At 36.5% G+C, this 21478-nt stretch overlaps 1 protein-coding gene across 1 annotated transcript in view; it reads right to left on the reverse strand.

Annotated features, from left to right (window-relative positions):
- ANKRD12 (ankyrin repeat domain 12) overlaps positions 1 to 21478 on the reverse strand; it is a 59095-nt gene that overhangs the window by 16311 nt on the left and 21306 nt on the right. Inside the window, exons 3-7 of the mRNA XM_027737140.2 lie at positions 15714 to 15861; positions 8349 to 8495; positions 7627 to 7827; positions 4282 to 4424; positions 2612 to 2759 (exon numbers count right to left, since the gene is read on the reverse strand). Coding sequence (XP_027592941.2) covers positions 2612 to 2759; positions 4282 to 4424; positions 7627 to 7827; positions 8349 to 8495; positions 15714 to 15861 — 787 coding nt within the window. The remainder of the gene's footprint in view (positions 1 to 2611; positions 2760 to 4281; positions 4425 to 7626; positions 7828 to 8348; positions 8496 to 15713; positions 15862 to 21478) is intronic.

The raw sequence follows: 21478 nt of genomic DNA on the forward strand, positions 1-21478 counted from the left end.
GTTTAGACTTGTATCTTGCCAGCAAGCTTCTCAGGTACTTTGCATTCAAACCATATCATACCAACAAATTAGATCCCAAAAGTCCCTACTATCTTCTATACTGTCTGCATCACCCAGAACATATTACTAGCTCTGTGCTAATAGCTTTTTATACATCCCCCCCTTACCCATGTGTTCATGCCATCATCTTCCTGACTTAAATCTAACCACTCCGTGTAGCTTGTCCTTCACCCTTCTCCTATAAGGCAGTTGCTTCTTTTCTCTTCCATGTCCCCATTTGCTTTGCTCTTAACAAACTTGTCTCATTCCAAACACATCAGAGAACTTCTTAATGACTGAAAGTAACGCAATGGAAGCACAGGAGATGGATCATCTATTCTCTAACCCTGACTCCTTGAGAAACTGCAGAGAACATTCCACTCTCCTTAGCAACCAGTCTGTGGAAACTAAGCAATACCCTGCACAGACAGACTGTTGAGGAATTAATAGCTAAATAGTAGCAAGTTTGTATTATACACATGTAAAAACATTTTTCTTAAGATCACTAATTTCACTAAGCTGACGTAGATTCTGTGGACCAATGCCACAAATGCCCCTTAAAACCAAAGGACCGTGCACTGTATTTCAGGTTAATCCTCTAATGTCAAAAGAGTTAATACTACATTAAAACAAAGGGCAATATGACTTTTTTTTCCTGAAGTATAATGAAACTTTGAAAATATTCCTAGGGGGTTGTTTTGTTGTTTTTTTTCCTTCTTTTAACTTGATTGTTTGGGTTTTATTTATTTGTCCAGGAAAGAGAAACGAACTTTTACAATCATGGGACATGATGCTCTTCCTTGTGTACTTTTCACAGATCACAGAATGGTTATGGTTGAAAGGGACCTCTGGACATCACCTCATTCAACCCCTGTCCCTCAAGCAGGGCCACCCAGAGCCAGTTTCCCAGAACCAAGTCCAAGACACTTTTGAATATCTCTAAGGACAGAGACTCCGCAGCCTCCCTCAACAACCCGTGCCAGTGCTCAGACATCCTCACAGTAAAAAAAAGTGTTTTCTGATGTTGAGAGGGAACCTCCTGTATTTCAAGTTGTGCCCATTGCCTCTGGTCCCATCACTGCACATCACTGAAAAGAGTCTGGCACTGTCCTTTTGCACCCTCCTCTCAGGTACTTGTACACATCAGTTAAGATCCCCCTAACCCTTCTCTTCTCCAGGCTGAATGGTCCCTGCTCTCTCAACCTTTCCTCATAGGAAAGGTGGTCCAGTCTTTTCATCATCTTCCGGCCTCTCCATTGGACTCTCCTCAGCATGTCCAATGTCTCTCTCATAACAACTGGACCCATCACTCCAGCTGTGGCCTCACCAGTGCTGAGCAGAGGAGAAGGATCACCTCCCTCAACCTGCTGGCAACACTCCTAATGCAGCCCAGGATACCATGGCCTTCTTTGTAGCAAGGGCATATAAGCCGTTCACCATCAACCTGGTGTCCACCGGGACCCCCAGGGCTTTTTCTGCTAAGCTTCTTCCTCATATGGTCAGATCCCAGCCTGCACTGGTGCCCAGGGGCTGTTCCTCTCCAGGTGCAGGACTTCACATTTCCTCTGGTTGAACTATATCAGATTCCCATCATCCCATTTCTCCAGAACACTGAGGTTCCTCTGGATGGCAGCACAACCCTCTGGTGCATCAGCCACTCCTCCTCAGTTTTGTTTCGTCAGGAAATTTCCTGACGGTACACTCTACCCCAAACATTAATGAAGATGTTAAACAGGACTGGACCCAGTATTGACCCCTGCGGTACATGACCAGTTACTGTCCTTCAACTAAACTTTGTGCCACTCACCATCACCCTCTGGGCCTCAATATTCAGTCAGTTTTCAATCCACCTCATTTCTTTTACCTATAAAAATCTGAAATCCTGAAGATTCTGTGAAAGCAAAATGGAAAGTTCCTGCCTAGCACTCAAGCAAGTTACTCATGGTCAAGAATTTTTTGCTTCCGAGGAGACAGCAGTTCTTTTTATGCCCTAAGAGGTGTTGTATACTCCTTAACCCGCAGAAAAATACAGGAGGGGTCAAGAATTACTGCCTCCACGTAAGCAAGTTACCTATCTGGTTGCCTTCACAAACCAGTGAAGGTTTGTGGTTCCCCCACTGGCAGGGACTTCTCTTCACTAAGTGTACCTATGTTATAGGTATGTGAGACACTAACTCCTGATTCATCTACTAAAGGTGGAAAATAAGGGACTTTGGGGATATTTTCCCCCAAGATCACCTCTCAAAAAACACTTTGTATCATAACAAATACAGTATTTTCCTCTGTATCTTTCTCTGGTAGAATCACCATTCTGAGACAGAGTTCATTTGGAGAGTGGGAAAGTCTTATTAAAGACAGAGAGAAAAGTAAAAAAAAGTCAGAATAAACATTTCAGATAATTCAACTGAAAAATGAAAAACTACCTCTAAAAATAAAAGTGGAAAACAACCTTAGCAATAGTAATTGCTATCTGCAGCAAGTCTTAATAGCCAACACTATGTAAAAGATAAAACCACATAACTTCAGGTGAAATGATACACTTGGAAGTATGCAGTTAAATAGCTGCTTTTACCTGAGCAACTGTCCTCATCATCAGAGATGGGCACCTCCCTTTTCAACAGCATTTCCAACTCTTCAGTTTCAGCCACATCAACAGGTCTCTCTCCGTGTTTATTGGCTTGAAATGGATTTCCACCATGTCTAAGCAACAGCTTCACAATCTGCAGCATTAAATAAATTAACTTTTAGGTTTTCCATGTGTTACTTGACCAGCATAAAAATCTTCTGTTGCACACAAAATGTGAGTAACATGATACACAATCCTAACTCCTACCTATGAAACTGAGACTGGGAAGCAAGACTTCAGCAACTAGAATGCCAAGTCCAGGTACACACACAGTCTGCTCATTAGAAGAAGTAAAGGGGAAGACTTCTGTTACACAGACACAGCATCAGTACAAAGGAAGACAACAGTGGGCTTTTGTTCTTGCTGTTCTAGGGTTTCTTCATACAATTTATCTGGTTCCTCACCTACCAAGCTCTCTACTCCTCTGAACTTGATTCACCTTCTTGCTCCAAATTTCATAGCACTAAACTGTATGGAACAGGAAAAGTTTTACAAGTAGCAGTACTATTGGTTTCTAAGGCATTTCCAAAAATACCTGAGAGAGATCCAAGTATATTTTTGGAGGAACAAGCTACCTCCAACCCCAGCTGCATAGCATACATCAAAGTCATCAATTTCTCTATGATGAAGGCCAAGAAATTGTTAATGTTACAATGATACCAAGGCCACTCCATTTTCAGCACAGTATCCAGTCCTATGTGTTAAGAATGTAGAAATTCATCAGACAGTGATATCTTAACAGGTAACTTCAAAATTATTCTGATACATAATGTCAGTGAGATGGTCACAGATACCTATACTGAGACCAAAAAAGCAAGAGGTCCTGTTCTCCAAAACTTTGCTACAACTTCATGCAACTTTGATCTGATGACCAACTTTTGTTTAGATACCTATAAGAAGTAGTTACTAAACAGTTAATTAAAAAAAAAAAAATCACAATCAGATTATCGTAATTAATTTCTCTAGCTTTTCCAGAAAAAACTTTAAAATGGAACACCTTTTTTGGAAGGATGTTTTCTATTTTTTGCTTTATACAACACATCACACGTACAGTAATGAAATAGAAGAGATATAAAGGGAAATGGAGTAATTTCTGCATCTTATTTGCAGAAATCAAGAAAAAATTTATAAATTAATGTAAATTATCTACAGTGCTTCATTTCTTTACGTGTTCATTGGTAAATTTCAAAAAAATACTAAGAATATATATATATCAATTCTCTATTTCAATGCCATAAACAATATATTAAAATAAATATTGGATATAAATCCTTAAATATTTCTAAATATATATATATTACATACAAATCCACAATATACTGTTTGGAGACATTTTTGTTTTGAGAATTCTATACAGTAGAAGTCTCTCAGAAAAAGTCATTAAAAAACTAAAGGTGAAACCTTTAAATATTTAAGAAAACAGATACTGATAGAAAATATCTGGCAACAGAAATCAAATGAAAGGCAAGACAAAACAAAGACAATCAGAGCAAGTTTAAGATGCTCCCAAAACACCAGAAGCAGAATTATAAAACCATATGACTGCAATGAGGACAGTTAGAATTTGTTCTAAAGACTGAGCATTTCAAACCAGGTATTTACTACACAGAACTTACATTTCTATGTCCACTACTAGCAGAATCGTGAAGTGGAGTATCATCATCCAAGCCCTGTGTGTTCACATCGGCTCCTGCTGCTATCAGGACTTTGGCAACATCGTAGTAACCAACATTACAAGCTTCATGCAGTGGTGTCCAACCTGTAGAGAAGAGTAGTAAGTTTAGGACTGAAAGGTCCAAGATTTAAGTCTGGGTTTTTTCTCCTGTGCTATACGTCTCTATTGCCTCTAAACATTTCAGAATACACTCACAATGTGAGTAATGCTGTCCATTTGATGAACGACACATGCTTTATCAATTTAAAATCTCATGTCATGCCAAATTCCAGATTTTTCTGTGATTAAATTGAACACTGAAATTGCTAATCAAACAGTAAAAGATGAAATCTGGAACATAATCCCTAGGTTAAACATGTTAGAATTTCTTTGACTAGTGAACATTTGAACAGTGTTAGGGATATATATAAATAACATTATTCTGTATGGAAACTGTTTGAAAACCCCACTACTGGAAAGAATAAGTATGGGAAATTACTATAACCAGCGCTCCTTTGGAGGTACTGAACATGTACTAGGAATCACTAAACATTCAGCAGCTTGATAGTAAGGTATTAATAAACACTGGCAGAGAACTTACTCTTGGTATTTCCTAGAACACTACTCATTTTTTTCAATTTTGGTTTCCACATTGATAATCTGGAGTTCAGTGCTCATTTTCTATAGCAGAGCCTCAACTGAAGATGACAACCAACCTGCACATGCAATATTCCTTACCTCAGTTTCCTCTCCCAAACTTCATGACTTCTACTTCATAGTTAACCTGAACTAGTCTGCTGTTGATGCCTTCTCAAAGCCCAGTTCTGGGGAGGCATTCAGCTTTTGTTTCCAACAAAACCAGTGTAAGTCTGGAAGAGTTCACTCATGTTAACTCTGTGTTTAATCAGTAGTGATCTTGTACATCCATGGAAAGGAGGTACAAGAAACTCCTAATTTATCTAATCCCTCAGTAATGTGATTTCTCACCTTCATCTTTCACTCAACTTCCCAGCTGTCACTCATTTAAATGAAAAAAAAAAAAAAAAAAGCTTCTAAGTTATTCTACAGCAAAACACTTCTTTCTGATCTTCATACACTGAATTTCCTCTCCAATCATCACGTGGGTCACTCACTTACAACATTGCCTGGCTACCACCTCCTTTTTGACACTTTCTTGTCATTTTCCCTTTTTGCACTCACCCAACATGATGACCCTCTTCTGGCTCTCAGCCCTCTGATCCCTATCTTTTTTCTCATTAATTCTCTCTGTAATTCATTCTTCTCCATGTTTTACTGCTTTGCTTTTCCATCCTATCACAATGTCCAGCCTGCCAACTCTAGTCCTGGCTTGCTCTCAACATCTGTTTCCTTTACTCTTGTTCTCACATGGCAGTATCATTCTGGCAGATATCCCACAAGCAGGGTTACTTCCTCCATTACTAATTCATTTTCTGCTCCTCTAGTTCTGCCAAATTCTTAGCTAAAAAACTCTTAATTCTCTAAACTCCACTGCATCCTAAATTCCTACTCTTCTCCACTCATGACTCACTGCTTCAATCCTCCCCCTCTTCTTGACTTCTTCCTCTGCACAGGATTTTGAAGCTCAGCCACCTCTGCTTCTCACTTTGGATTACCAATGGAGAAGTATCTCAACTTGATCCCAAACACCTCCTCCAGGGTTTTGAATTACTTGTTCCCAACAGATTCTCACAACCAGTTCTCAAGTCATTGTCCTTCTTTCACGTGCCTTTAAAATTAAGTATCTGTATTAGGTCAGGCTGGGATGAAGCTACAAAGCTAACTTCCTTCAGAGCCGCCCATACAGTGCTGAGCATTGCATTTGGGGCTGAAACAGTAGTCACAACACACCAGTGTTTCAGCTACTGCTGAACAGTGCTTGTATAGAGTCATAGTTTTCTCTCTCCCTCCTCCTGCACAAGAGGCTGGGAGGGGACATAGCCAGGACAGCTAACCCTAACTGCCCCAAAGGTATATTCCATACCACGTGATGTCATGGTTAGCAATAAAAGCTCAGCGAAAGGAGAAGGAAGGAGGGATGTTTGTGGGTAATGGTGTTCGTTTTTCCAAGCAACCATTACACCTGCTGAAGTCCTGCTTCCTGGGAAGTGACTGAATGTTTGACTGCTGGAGGGGAGTAGCGAATGAATTTTTCTTTTTCTTTTGCTTGCCCATACAGCTTTTGCTTTGCTTATTTAAATGGTCTTTAAATCGACCCACATGGGATTTTTTCCACCTTATTTTCTCCACCTGCCCTGTTGAGGAGAAGTACAAGAGCAGCTGCGTGGGTGTCTGGCAGCCAGCCAAGGTTAACCCACCATATCATCTCTTGAAACATTCCTATTCTCCCTGTGATTTCTATGGGCCTGTCTTCCCCTGAGCCTCCCCCTCTTTTTCTAAAATTGCTCTTGTCAACAAGTTCTTCTCATCTCTCCTCTCAAATTCCTGAAGATCCTGCCATGTTCTACTTCTGCTTCCTTTCTTCCACTACATGCCAGCCCTGGACAGCCTCATCTTCAAATACAAATTCAACTAGTCTCTGCAAACTGAGAAATTACTGATCTGTTTCTTACCTAAAATCAAGACTTCAGTTCATCTCATTAATATCTTCTCTTGGGTCAAGTTTGAGCTGACAACTAATTGTGCCATATAGTTCTTAGTTTCTCCCACATGGGCCTGCTACCTCAACTCATCCCAACCATTCCCAGTGAGAACGCAATTCTCACTATAACCATTCTGACCCATAAACCTAAAAATATTGTATATGTTAAACTTAACTTCAAGTTCATGAATCAGTGCTGAAATCACAGCAAATACTGACATATCAAAACTATCCTTAGTCTAGCAGGACTAGATGGCAAGTGCAAACTTTCATCTGCTTTGGTGTACACTAGCTGTCCCAGTGAGAAGACAATGTTCATTGCACTTTCACCATTACTAAACTTTGCATCTCCTCACATAGCCTACAATCCCACTATCTGACTTTGCCCCGTATAATCCTACAAAGTTCAGCAACTGTGCACACATATTTCTGTAAACACCTGCCATGCAAAGGCCCTGGACACAAGTGAAACCTCCAGATATTAATAACGCTGTTCTAATAACACACTATGTACCGTAGAATCCCAGGACTACCACTGCCATTGGAAATAAAAAACACGATTTGAGAATTTCTACTAAGTTATATTTTTTTCATTTGCACGTAACATGAACTGAAAGGAAAACTCTTAACAACTTCAGCATTTCTTTTAATTTATACAGTCAAGAGGACGTGTATGTATCAACTTACCTGCAAAATCTTTTACATTTACATTTGCACCCAATCTGATTAGCTCCTTGACCTGTTTAACATCCCCTCGAATTGCTGCCATATGTAGAGGAGTTTCCCCTCGTTCATTTCTCTTGTTAACCTTGTCTTTTTGTCTTGAAGAAGAGGTTGGAGTTTTCTTTTGTGTTGGTGTTGTTTGTAAGGAATGATTTAAGGTGGAATCTACAAAGGAAGTTTTAAATGGTTGCTGTAGGTTAATTAAAATGAGGTGAAGTAGAAAGAGTGTTAACACTTGCATTCAAAGATGACAACGATATGTGAATAATTATATTTAAATAAAGGACATATTTGACACTTCCTATGTATCAACACAATGCCTATTTTCAATGTGAAACAGGGCACTTTGCAAAATCTAACTATTTTTAAAGCAGGTTTCAAGAACAGAAAAAAGGAAACAATCCATACAGAACAGTGTCTGAGAGGCAAAAATAATCAAAGGAAGAAAAGAAATGTTCAATTTTTACAGCTATCATAATGCAAAGCTTTGCACATAAATAGAGAAGGTCAAGAATTTTTCATCAAATTACTCATCCATGCACAATAGTGTTTAACAGAACTATGGATAATTAAAAAAATGTCAAAAAAACAAGGACTGTTGAAAAAAACATCAGGGATCACAATATTCTGACTGGGGCAGAATTAAACAGGCAGGAGGAAGAAAACTGTTAACTATGTAAGATCACCTGGACTGTTGTCTCTTGCTGTCATCTGCATGAGAAGTGCCATCTGTTTGCGCTCTGACAGAGGATAACCAAAAAGAATGCTAACTGGTGCTGATTTCTTATTTCCAGCATCCTTCTTCATTTTCTTTTTCTCTGGACCTTCCTTCTCTGGAAATAGGAACATTTAAAAACTGAAACAGCTGTTCCATCAAAACATTTTTCTAGAAATAAACCAATCCTTTTAAGGTATGTAAACTGGTGAGTGGTGGCAGGTGATGAAAAACAGAAATTACACCTCCAATTTACTGCCTTTGTGTTAGTGTTGGTTACCTGTTCTAATCATATTAGAATAATAAGCTACTGAGTTGAAGCACTGAAAGCTGTAAGCAGGATTATTAAAAAATTCTAAAAGACAAAAACCTTGTTTTACAGCAGGAAGGCCTGTATACGTCACAACTTTAATTTTCAGAGATTAAAGTCAGGCACTTAAAACATTCTGTAAGATCAGCTGGTCAATTTTCAATCTTAAATACAGATCTGATACTACAATCTATTTCTACTTCTCTCAAGACACCACGTTAAAAATTAGGAAAAGACTTTCTAATATTGATATTTGCTAAGTAATTAGTCAAAAGATTGTTTCTCTCAAACTCATCCTGTTATTTCATCTTAAAGCAATTTCTTCTACAAAATTCAAATCCTTCAAAAACATACAGCTATTTTATATACATAACTTCTTTCCTTTTATCAATATTTATGGAAGTTGTTTAATGTTTCATGTTCAAGTTTTAAACCAGGAGCTAAAATTACACATCTGAATAAACAAGTCAGACACAAAACCAAAAAAATCCCCACCAAAACCAAGAAACCCTGTCATCTGCGAAGCAGAAAATCTTAAGAGGACTCCACTGCAGAGAGATAAAAAATACAAATGAGAAGCTTAAGTCCCTTTGAGGTTCCTAGTTACCATTTCATTTTCTCCACTTCTGCATTCTTCCTTGTTTCATTCATTTCCTCTCAAGTCATTTTCTGACTTCCTAGCCTTCTCTAAATCTCATGTTCTAGGCTTGATTACAGACACAAGCTCTAGTAATGCAGTGCTCTTGAGGCACAGGAAGGCACACCAGTAGTTCTCATCTTCAATTCCACATAAGAAATACATAATTTTGCAGGCTAAACAACTGCAAGCAAGACTATTTAAAGAATGGAAAGCTACAGACCTACGTACATATCAAAGAAACCTCTTTGAAAGGAAACAAGATCTCTTTTACAGAAGCAACCAATTTTTTTAAACTACATGCATCTCAAGATCCTGAATATCTAAAAAATTAATTCAATATCCAAATCAACACTCTTGACCTCTTGAAAAAAGTATCTGCATAGGACAATAAAAAAACCCTTATAACAAAATTGCATTTTCAACTTTTCACTGCGAATATGTTGTCCTCTCTCCAAGAATAATGTACAGCAAACTCTTTTATTGACTGATTTAGTACTTCCATCAAAACAACATATTTCAGTTTGTCCAGCTTGATCTGCTGTTTCTTGGCTTATGCTATTTACTGCTCATGATTTTTCCTTGAAAAACACATTCGTTTTCATTCTGAATTTTTCCTTACAATTTTATAGCTATACTCAGCTTGAAAAAATAATATATCAAAGTAAGTAAAATAAATCTTCCAATCATCTAGCTTTTACTTTTACAACAAACCTAAAAAAGTGTCAAGACTATAGCAGGTGCACCTGATAATCCTTTTACTGGAGTATGTCCTGTATAAGGCTGTGGCTTTTCCCCTCAAGATTTCTCATGCATATAACCTGGTTCTGAGTGTACAAGATAAAACGACACAGGAAAAAAGGAGTGGAAGGAAGCAAATGAAGGGCATAGGGCATACAAAATAGAAATTTTTATACATCAATAAATAAATCAGTGCTCCAAGAATACCATCACACAGTACACTGTACCTTAACAGGAGATGATTAAACATTTAGGAAATTCAACTTTTTATCTATCCTTTATCTTGTGGTTACAGAAAACTTTTCACAGCTGAGTACTTGATGTTTATACATTTTGAAGAGCAATAATAATATAGATAATAATAGAGGAATAACATCAGTTTAAGAAATTAAATTTAGACAGAATTTCATGTACAAAATTGACTGTTGAAGTCACTTACTTGGGTGGGGGCTTTTTGTTTGGTTGTTTTTTTTGTTTGTTTTTTTTTTTTTTAGATTTTGAGCATTTTGTTTTCAAAGTCTATGGAATAAAAGTATCTTTTATATTCAGATTATTGTCACTTTTTGGTGTTCTTCAGCAGTTACAAACAAAACATGAGGGAATTTTTCACTTGTTATTAAGAAAAAAAATTGACACTCTTCAAGTGACTTTATGTTCAATCATATTCATTAAATAAACTTCATAACATGCAGCCAAATCTATCTAGACAGTATCCTTCCAAATATTTTCCTTCTGCAACATAAGCTTTTCACCCAACGCTTTCAAAAATTATTTCAAAACAGTCAAGTTATGTGAAACTGTGATTTAGGAGCATTTGAACACTTATTTGTAGCAGAGCTTAATGAAATCCATTCACAGGACTTAAATGTTTTGGCACAAGAAACATTGAAGACGCTGGCAATTATTTTAGGACAACTTATGCATGACAGATCCTGAGGCAATCAATACTGTATCTAGGTTTTTTTGTTTGTTTGTTTGATTGTTGTTTCTTTTTCCTTATTTTATTTTTGGTTTTTAAAATTGGATAATTTACAAATTCACAGTCAAATAATTTCTAAATGTTTTAGGAAACTAAATTATTAAATAATGTAACATATGGACTTCTCAAACCAAAAGCATGCCAAACTAACAGCATATTTCATTTGGTAAAATAATCACCTTAGTGAATAAAGGAAATAAAGTTAAAAGACCAAATTCAATTTTTGGGGCTCATGATAGTCTGTTTTCATGTACAAGAATCCCATCACAGTCCAAATTGTAAGGAATAACAGGATTAACAGGACCACGTGAAGTTAAAATATGAACTGCTTGAAATAAGTGCTTCTAAGGAAGTTTTAAGACTGAAATGATATACAACAAAAGACTAATCTGTTCATTGCTAACAACTGCAGAAGACAGGTCAAGGTGATCAGTTTTGCAGATGATGAAGCTGAGAAACAGAGTTATGGAGTTCTGTGTGATTATGGCAATCTGAATGAAGTTATTTTAAAGAGGAAACACATCATGACTGGCTGCTGCTTCCTGTCCTCAGGGAAAGAGAAATCTTAAAATGTCACGAAGAGACTTCACAACGCACTGAACAATGTAGAGATATCAAGGTACTATTGTGATACCTAATTAATCAAGTTTATGACATATTTATTTAACCAAACCAACAAACACACATAAAACTGCCTCTGCTTTCCTGCCTCAAGCCCAAACAACAGTTAGAGGAACTTGTTATAGCTGAACAGTAAGCCCAAATCCATCAAGCAGTGTGTAAACGATCCCTTCAACAGCCCCACTAACCTCTGTAACTACGGGATGCACAAGCACAGGAATTGTGTTACTGTGATGTACCCATGCAACATTAAGAGGTCAGTTGTTTTGCTCTCCTGGATGTCAAGTAAGTGCTAAAAGAAGTATGACTGTGCCACTTTTGGACTACTTTAAAGACTCAAATTGAAGGGGTCAGAAAACAAAACCAAGATCCTCCTATAAACAGAAAATCTAGAAAACATAATTTCCAAGGAAGATCAACAAATTACCACATTATGTAATTGCAACTTGTTATTCTTCCTGAATAATCAACTGTGTAACAAGACTATCTTCACAATGAAAATATTTTTACGACCTGCAGATGACCTGCAGGTATGTTTAATTATTATGAAAAATTCACTTTTCTCTCTTTAGACTAATAAGGTAGCGAAAGAAAACAAATCTGACCTTCGCAAGATTAACACTTGCCTGTTGTTTTTATTCTAATAATCACATTACAGGTTATTTGAGACTAATCAGACTTTTTTTTAAGTAGGCTAAATAACTGATGGCTTTTTAACCAAATTATAGTTTGGGATTGGAAGACTTGAAATCAGAGAATTTATTTTAAAAGGTATGAAAAATGTTTCTCCTTCCACCATCCAAACCATCAATCTTAAAGTTTGCATGTAGACTCCTCCCTAAGATTTACTTATATCAAGGCTAAAGCTATACTGCAGTACAAACACATTTGTCTGCAATATGTATATGCTGCATTAGTTTTTTGTGGTTGCTCTGACCAAAGAATGGAGATGTCATAACAGAGCCCTCACTTTAGGCCTCTTCAGAAGGCCACAGGTCTCCTGGGACCCACACTACCTTTCAGACCTCTGCAGTCTTTGCAGCTACTGCAACCATCTCAACTGGCATTGCATGACTACCTTTAGGCCCACCTTTATGCAACAGTCCTAGTGGGTATGAAATTATTAGGAAAGTAACCTAAAGGCCAAATCTTTATTTAATGCTAATTTATTGCAGAGTTTCTTAGGGAAAAAAAAAAAAAGACTTACATTTAAATTTAGACAAAGAAGTGGGTTATAATTGTTCTAGACTCTTACAGGACACTACAAATGCTCTTTGATTTCAGTCTTGCCAAAACTGACCGAGTGTAAAATGTACTTTATGTATACTGTTGCAGATATCAATTTTTTTTTAAAAAGTATTTTTACATAAAGTTAACATTCAGTTTGGCTGTCTGTGATCATTATCACTTACCATTTTTAGACAAGACCTGAAACAAAGAGAGCCCACCAGGAAAAGGAGAAAGAGGTGAATTGCAGGGGGAATTTTTACAAAAATAAGCGAAACCCCCAAAATCTTAGTTTATGAAAGACTGTGGAGATAGAACCAAGACAGACCTAATGATGTAAGTTCACAAAACTAGGTATCCCCATTCTTTGTCTGATTTACATGCCTAAACAGGATGAAACCTAATTATCATGGGGTTTCTACAATCAGCTAGTGATCCTATCACATATCTTGGGGATAAACTATTTATTAAACTATTGATTAAATTTTTTATCCTAAAGCTACTTTTTATGGCATCTTTTTGTTTACTCAGACACAATTTTAAAGACTGTATATCTTTAAAATAATCTAAAAATCAAACTCAAAGGTCATATAAACTGATACAGAGCAACTATTTACCAAAAGTCATAAGACAATTTTGCTATTCTGAACTCCGAAAAAAACATATTGGAAGGCTATTAAAACTCAATCTATTGGAAAAGGATAAAATGCATCCTTAAACTGTAACGGAGAGTGGGAAGAATGTAGCAGTAGCATATGTTTTTTCCAAGTCTTTTCAATTATGAATTGCATACACAACCTTTAACCATTTTCCTAGAACACCAGTACAGACTGTCACAAACTCTAAGAGGGCTTTTATTTTTTAGCACTACTAGCTGATAAGAAGCTTTCCATCACCTCTTCTTTTTCCCCCTCTGTTTCCGATTACATTCTCATCTCCAAAAACTTTCTTCCTTCTCAACATTTGTCATTTTCTGTACATGGTTATCAGGGAGACAGTTCAGTCAGAGGTAATAGTTTAGTTTACTGATATCAAAGTTTTTCCATGTATATTGCCAAGTTTGTGTCAGAAGTAGCGCTGCATTTCATGATCACTGATGTCAGTCCTAATCCACGTCAGTAACAAACTTGGCACAATCTAAATGCTTAATTCTCACCAGTCTAATCTAATTAATTAGGTACAGAATCAGCATTATAGGAACAGTTTTTCACCCTAATAATACTCCTGCTCTAAAGTTTCTGGAAAGCTTACGTACCAAGTTTCTCCCCCGTGAAACAAGGCAGTTGCTCTTACCTCCTTGCCTCAGCAGAAATGAAACACACAACAAGTCGTGATGTTTACTACTGTTACATTAACTATTTCTTGCCCCTACTTGAACTGTTCATTTCATCTCCCTGCTACAGCTTGCAACAAAAAGATTTTGTAGCTTAAGCACTGTCTTGTAGTGTGTGTCTAAGTGCCTAGAGTAATCAATCTTGTTTGTGGCAACTGTAACACTACATGCTATAGCAAAAGGCACACAGAAAATTGCATTACCTTACAAGACGCTGTGACAATGACTTATTTAAAGTTGATGGGGTGGGGAGAGATGATAAAAGATTTTCAACAAAGAAAACATTTGGCAAATGCTAAATATTACATCTACATATATTTATTTCCATTATGATAAATAGTTATGGACTAATACCAAGCAAAAAACTTAACAAAGCAGATGCTGGGAACATACTCCTAATTTACACGTGGCCTTTTAAGAATCAAGTGTTATCACAAATAGTAAGACTCTAGAATGCTGTAAAACCACTGAAAACAGATCTAAAGCCAAGAGTATTGTTTTGTAATATGACTATTTCAAATTTGGATTTCTTACCATATTCTCTTTACAGTAACAAAAGCATGTATATATTATCCAGGAGCCAAATCTTCTGCATGAAATCAATCCTGGACAATAATTAAACATGTACTGAGGCATATACTTCTATCTTGCATTTAAGTGTAAGCATATTAAGGGAAGTGCTTGTTTATGAAAATATTAAAATGTACAGTAAGTGCTATATAAAAAACTGTAGTACTGAGCCTTTTGAGAAATTTGGGGAACATGCCTTCTGGTGGCCTTCCAGAGGGCATGGGGTTTTTTTGGTTACCAACAGAACTATTACTGAACAATGACACAGACAACTATATATCTAAACTCAGAGATAACTGTACTCTTGGAATATATCCAGATCTCTTCATCTTGATTTGAAAAGAGCCATGTTAAGAATGCTATTTTGAAATCTTGAAATCAGTTTTAATAGAATAAGCTTAAGCTACAAAAATCTACTAGCCTGTGCACAAAAGGTATCCTGAAGAGAGAGATCACAGGAACTTAAAGAAAAGTGTGCTCTCCATGGCTAGTTTGGATAGCTCCATAATCTAGCAACCTTTTCTTTTATATGGAGGACAGTACACCTACCAATCTTTCCCACTCTCCTTCCCCCAAAAAACAGGTATTTACAGATTTTTTCATCAGTTTACTAGTTTAAACAATGGACCTCTAGAGATGACAATGAAAAGAAAGATTAATTATCAAAATAGAAGCAAAAGAATGAGGTTAGGAAGCAACTGGAAAATGTAGATAAACTATGGAGGCATGCTGGCCATTGCTAATGACAAGGTGAAAGCCCATCAGACTGAGATGCAACAATCAGAAGCAAGCAAGCAACTTTTATACTTAGTATCCTTTTTAAAGGGAAAAAATAAATAAAAAACATAAGATACAATTAATTAAATTAGGATGTATTTTATCAACAAATAATTAGTTAAGGAAATAAAAAGGTTCTACCTGTGTCTGAATTGCGATCTTCATTTCTGGATGGACTAATAGTAAAAGGAAGTTTACGTTTCATGGAAGACTTTTCTTTCATCTCCTTCCCCACATCACTCCTATCCACTTTTGGAGTTTTGCTGTAGGATGCAATCTTGTCCTTGCTCTAATATAAATAAAAAGTATACTAAGTAATTTTTGCAAAAAGCAGAATAGACTTATAATGTATACAGACTGAAAAGACTATGTGAGAATGTATGTGCTTGTGTTTAAGTATGCATATTACAAAGTTTTTGAATAAACTTTTAAATTATTCTTAATAAAAGCAATCAATGTCATTTCCTTCTTTTATAAATTAGTAACTTCTAATTTAATTAGTGTTATTTCTACTTTCTGACATATTACTGTAGAACTGGTGTTCATTATTAGAGCCTTAATTAATAAGCAAAGGAACAACACATACTGAAAAAGAATTTTCTAAGTCTTGACAACCATCCCAATTTCCTTTCCTGACCAAAATGATCTCAGTAAAAGCACATTAAAAGCTCACACTGCAATTCAGACTGTGAATTCAACAAAAAAAACCCTAACAACTTTCCCCTGCCTCCACCCCCACCCCGTAATCCATCCATACAAGAAGCCCCTTTCTATTTCAGCAACAAAAATAGTGTAGTGTTCAATTTTAGAAAATCTATGAAGAAACTTTTTAAACTCTTATCAAATTTAGAAAAAACAGGTACAAACTATTTGGATTTTTTAGTTATATAAATCTGGGGATTTTGGCTTATGAACCATATTTCAGAATAAACAGAGAAAAACCTTAACAGGCACAGTATTAACTTGTGCTTGATTACTTTGCTAATATAGGAGGAAAGGATATAAAAGATACCAGGTTAGTGAGAAGACTGCTTGAGACAACCCTCTGCAAACCCCAATATTTTAGCCTACCAATCAAGATGCAATGCAGGGACATTTTTCTGTTTTCTGTTCATTACATGCTGCAGAAACACATTATCCAGCTGTGTCAGCTGTCTCAACTCCACAGTTTTATATTATTCTTAACAGATGATCAGATGAAATCACTAATAAATTAATTACCTAAAGACAGAAGAACAACACACACTGACTTGCCAATCAGTGAAAACCAAAAGGCTGCTCCTTGGTACTTCTGAAGCAAGTAGTCAGAAGATTTATTCTGACTGAAGAAAAACTAGAAAATAACTCCAAGTAAAGGTGCTGTTCTCTAAAGGCATCTTTCCTTTTTCTTTTTTTTTTTTTTTTAAGAACAAACACAGGTATAACAATATCATCTGATGCTCTGAGTTTAAACTGTTGCCAAAAAGTCAGGCAGAAGTGATTACAAAAAGAACCTGCAAACTCTACAACCTTCACAAGACAAACGTCTACCAGGAAAACCACAAAGAAGGGATTAGTCTATATCAAGAGAATTCCTGAAGTATAAAGTTTGATGCCCCTAGAGAATACCTATCTTCACTCCAAGTTTAGAAACCCACAAAACTAAAACCCCAAACCAAAACACAGAATAAACCCCATACACCAAAAGCGAAGCCAACCCTCCTTCAAAACCCCAAAGGAAACAACCACCCTCCCACCCCCCCTTTTTCTTTTATGCTAGGACAAGAAAATCTAAAAATCTAAAACCTCTTAAGACTTCCCTAAGCCCTTGGGAGATACACTGGCTGTGGTATTACTTATGACAGAAGCTAATCCATCTAACACAAGTCATCATTTGCAAATGCATCAATAAATTGACAAGAGCAGATCCAAACTCCATTAAGCCCTCTCCAATCTCTTCCACTATAGACACAAGTTTCTCACTTGAGTCCAATCTCACTGAGAGCTCTCTCACACCTTCCTCCAAACAATCCAATTATCTCTTATGTATGTAAATTTCCCCCAGTATGATAAAATGGCATAAAAGGTTTATTGCTTTCCCTAGAATATTATCTTATGTTAAATACTATGCAGTAGAAAGGAGCAATTAAAAATAATTTAAAATTCCTAAGCAGGAAACATTGGTTCCAACTTGTTCTGTAGAAAAACCCAAACTTTTTGCAGTTGGTAATTCTTAAAAAGAACCCCTTTTTTTGGGTACTCATCAGTAAAATACATTGGCAGGTGCTCACAAAGAGACACAAAGCTGCTTAAATAATTTGATAGCTTTACATTTATTCTTATTCTTAAATTGCATATATTATTAAATTATGACTGACTCACTAGCTTTTGAATAATCACCGAATATAATTTTATGATGATCTAATTAGGATGAGACACAGCCCAAAATGCATACTTTCAGATAAATGAAGATATAGTGAAAATGGAAAAACAGGCTATACAGAGAATACAGAAACTGAAAAAAAACAAAAGAGCATCTTGTTGCTTAGCTATCATGGAAATAAATATTCAGCCACCACCAGTAGTGGACTTTCCAATCCAAAAGACACAATAAGTAGTCTTTACAAAGTCAATGTTATTTTTAGTATTTTCAGTGACAATGCTGAAATAGAGATACAATTAATTATGCAGATATCATCACAACTGGAACAGAAGAAGAAGCAAAGAGCACTGGCAAAGGGAAATCAAAATGACTAACCAACTTGAAAAGCAGCCTAAATACAAAACAAAACTGGAAAAGCCAGAATAAAAAGCAGGTTCTATAAATGATAAAAACAATTAATCGTATAATCACAAAACGTCGTGTTAGAAGTTAGAAAACTCTAAATGGCCTTCTGGATCCAACTTCAAGTAAAGGAAGGTAAGAGGAAGCACCAAGCCCTGCAGGTTAGAACAGGCATTCCGTTTCAAAGAGCGAGAATTCACTGTTACACCTACTCCTGGTCACTGCCAACAGCATAGACAACTCTTTTTCAAGGTCCAAAGAAAGGTTCAAAATTCAGCATCAATAGGTCTACGTATTAATTTAATGTAATCCATGGAAGCAACCTGAAAAAAAGTTGACGTGTTTTATAAAACAACCTGTAACTTACATCTGTGGACTTTCCAAAGAGGTTCATTAATCTGAACTGAAAACTGCTAATCAGATAAAACAGGGTAATGTTCAGACACATAAACTACTGCTGCATAGTGAAAAGCACTACATACTTTCCATGTCCACTACAGTTAGAGAACATTTAATGGCTTTACACTGCAACAGGAGACAAGCAATGGTTATTTATCCTTCTACTAAGTGTCTAACTCTATGCCAGTCAGCATAATTCTCAGAATAAACTGCCCAAGGAGACAGGAATTTCCACGAAGCAACCCTTTAAAGAAAAGGTCTGGCAAACATCTGTCAAGAACCGAGTACAGCTTATTCTACTCTGGGGCAAATGGATGAACTGGATCTGCACGTCTTAACATTTAATGCATGCCTCACTGGAGGATGCAGTAACAAGGAAGAATTTTCTCTGTCAACAAGACCATACTAGTGTGCCATGATGAGGAACACATTTTTAATCTGTTCAGCAGAAAACTCTCAGAAGGCTAACAAACAGCAGTGTGGACAATATCTTGATATCCCATTCCAGCTCTATTGTCTGGTACTGCTACAATCAATGACAAGACACAAAAGGAGACAACAGAGAGCCATATAATCTAGCAGATGTACTGAGCCCTGGGAGAATAAGCATTCTTTTTCTGCCTATCAAAGATAATTACATACTGAAGCATGTTCTGTATGGTATTAAATGGCTTTGGGCACTATTGTTGGACTCTTCTAAGGAGAGAATTAATTCTTACAAACTCCAAATGTGTTTCTCCTTTTGATGACATATCTGTAATTTACTTCCTGAGTTTAGCCAAGTAAGTTTCAAAGTATAAATTCAGATAAATGAAAATTTCATTATGTTCTTATGTTTATAAAATAGTTCATGCAAACATTATATGGTGTAGGTGCTCTACATACTCCTACAGGTGTTGGGTTTTTTAAATTTATGCCCCCAAGATGAGCAACTGAAAAAAAAACACATGTACCCTAAAGCATAAATGATATAAACTCGTGGTATTAACAGGAATGTTATTCCTAATGATTTTTTAAAGTTCTCAGAAGACGTGAGTGTGTAGCTTATTCACACAGCTATTCACTGGCTGCTAGAACAGCATAATAAGCAATGACTTCTGGATAAAAATGAAAGATTAAATCTCAGTGAGCAACACTGAACAAAACAGCGCAAGCAGTTTATCAGCTTATTTTTTGATATCAACTTAATCAGTCCACCAACTGGGATTCCTCATTTGTATCCTTGGTCAAACTTCCACCTTCCCTTAGATTTTCATTTTCTAAGTAATCCTGCTTTTACTGGCATGTTACGTTCAAAGACCAGGCAAGGCAGAATGTTACATTTGTCCATATTTTTAATTTCTGTACTGATGATCAGTCTCAACAAATAACAACTCCTTGTTAGGGCAACCAGCTAAGGGCAGACCTTGACCTGAACTAATATGATAATGCAAGGGTTTTATATGTGATCATTAAAAACAGAACGTTAATTTACTCCTTTTTAAATCAAATCAAAGTTGGCCATATTTCCTGGTGGTTAAATAAACGGCACCACGTTCGCTCTTCCGTTTCCTGGAAAAAGTTATTCATACCTTCATATGAATTTGTATCTTCTTCCTTAACATTCTGGCAAAGGAGCTATAAACCTCCGTTTCAGAAGATTCCCTAACTTGGCAGAGATTGCGGGGCGTGGGCGATCCGCGGCTCTGCAGATGTAACTGCTACTGTTACTATCAGAGAGGGAACACCTTTGGGAATTACTGGAGAGGAAGGCATTGAGACAACCAGTGAACTGGACACAAGGGCCATTGATAAGACAATTCCTTTGGCAGTGACTGCAGGTTCAACAGCCAGTCTGGAAACTGGCACCAATTTTCTAAAATGGCAGCAAGCAACAAGGAGAGAAGGCGAGGGGGAGTCAGAGAGTAGAGAAGCAAAAGGGGGCTCACAAGTAAACTCTATTTTGATTTTTTTTTTGTTTTTAATTCAGATCGCAGAATAATTTGTATATGAAATACAAAGTCTAGGAAGGAAGGAAGGAATCTGCACTACAAAAACAAATTAATCTATTTCTTTACGCTCAAACCTACAAATAAATGCACTCCAAGCATTTCGAGTTATATCTTTAGCAAAGAAACGGGGAAAAGGAAAACTTAAAAACTAACACATTTCAGCAAACCTGATATTTTTGCTTTGATGAAAGTGAAGCTGAAAATAATCTTAACTTCTGTTTTATAGATTTTAATTTTTTTTAAATTATAAACATGAATAAATCTTGAAGAAACTGACACAATTCAGCTTTCTTAGCATGAGAACAGCTGTTGATTAAGTCAAGGTTTTCTTGGGTCAGAAGTTGGGCTCTTTTGAGAAATACTGAAGTGTCAAAATAATTAACTGAGTTCATAAAGGTAGAATATTTTTTTTTGTTAAATAAATAACCTAAAATCTTTACAAAAACTAGCTTATATACAAGTGTAGAAATAAAAAGGCTGTATTTAATACCATTAAATATCACTGCAACAGTCTTCCTATTCTTGCTGCTTGTAGGCCCCAGACATTCCCTCCTCTTTCCCAGTACTGAATGACACTTCAACTAACTTGATCATATCCCAAACAAGGACCGGGGAAAAAAGGGGGGAAAAAAGGGGGGAAAAAAAGGGTGGGGGAAAAAAGGGAGGGAAAAAAGGGTGGAAAAAAAGGGAGGGAAAAAAGGGTGGGGGAAAAAGGGGGGGGAAAAAGGGGGGAAAAAAAGGGGGGGGAAAAA

This window comes from Pipra filicauda, unplaced genomic scaffold, assembly GCF_003945595.2.
Source record: "Pipra filicauda isolate LSUMZ 115617 unplaced genomic scaffold, ASM394559v2 scaffold271_size1040873_pilon, whole genome shotgun sequence".
NCBI classification, from domain to species: Eukaryota; Metazoa; Chordata; class Aves; order Passeriformes; family Pipridae; genus Pipra; species Pipra filicauda.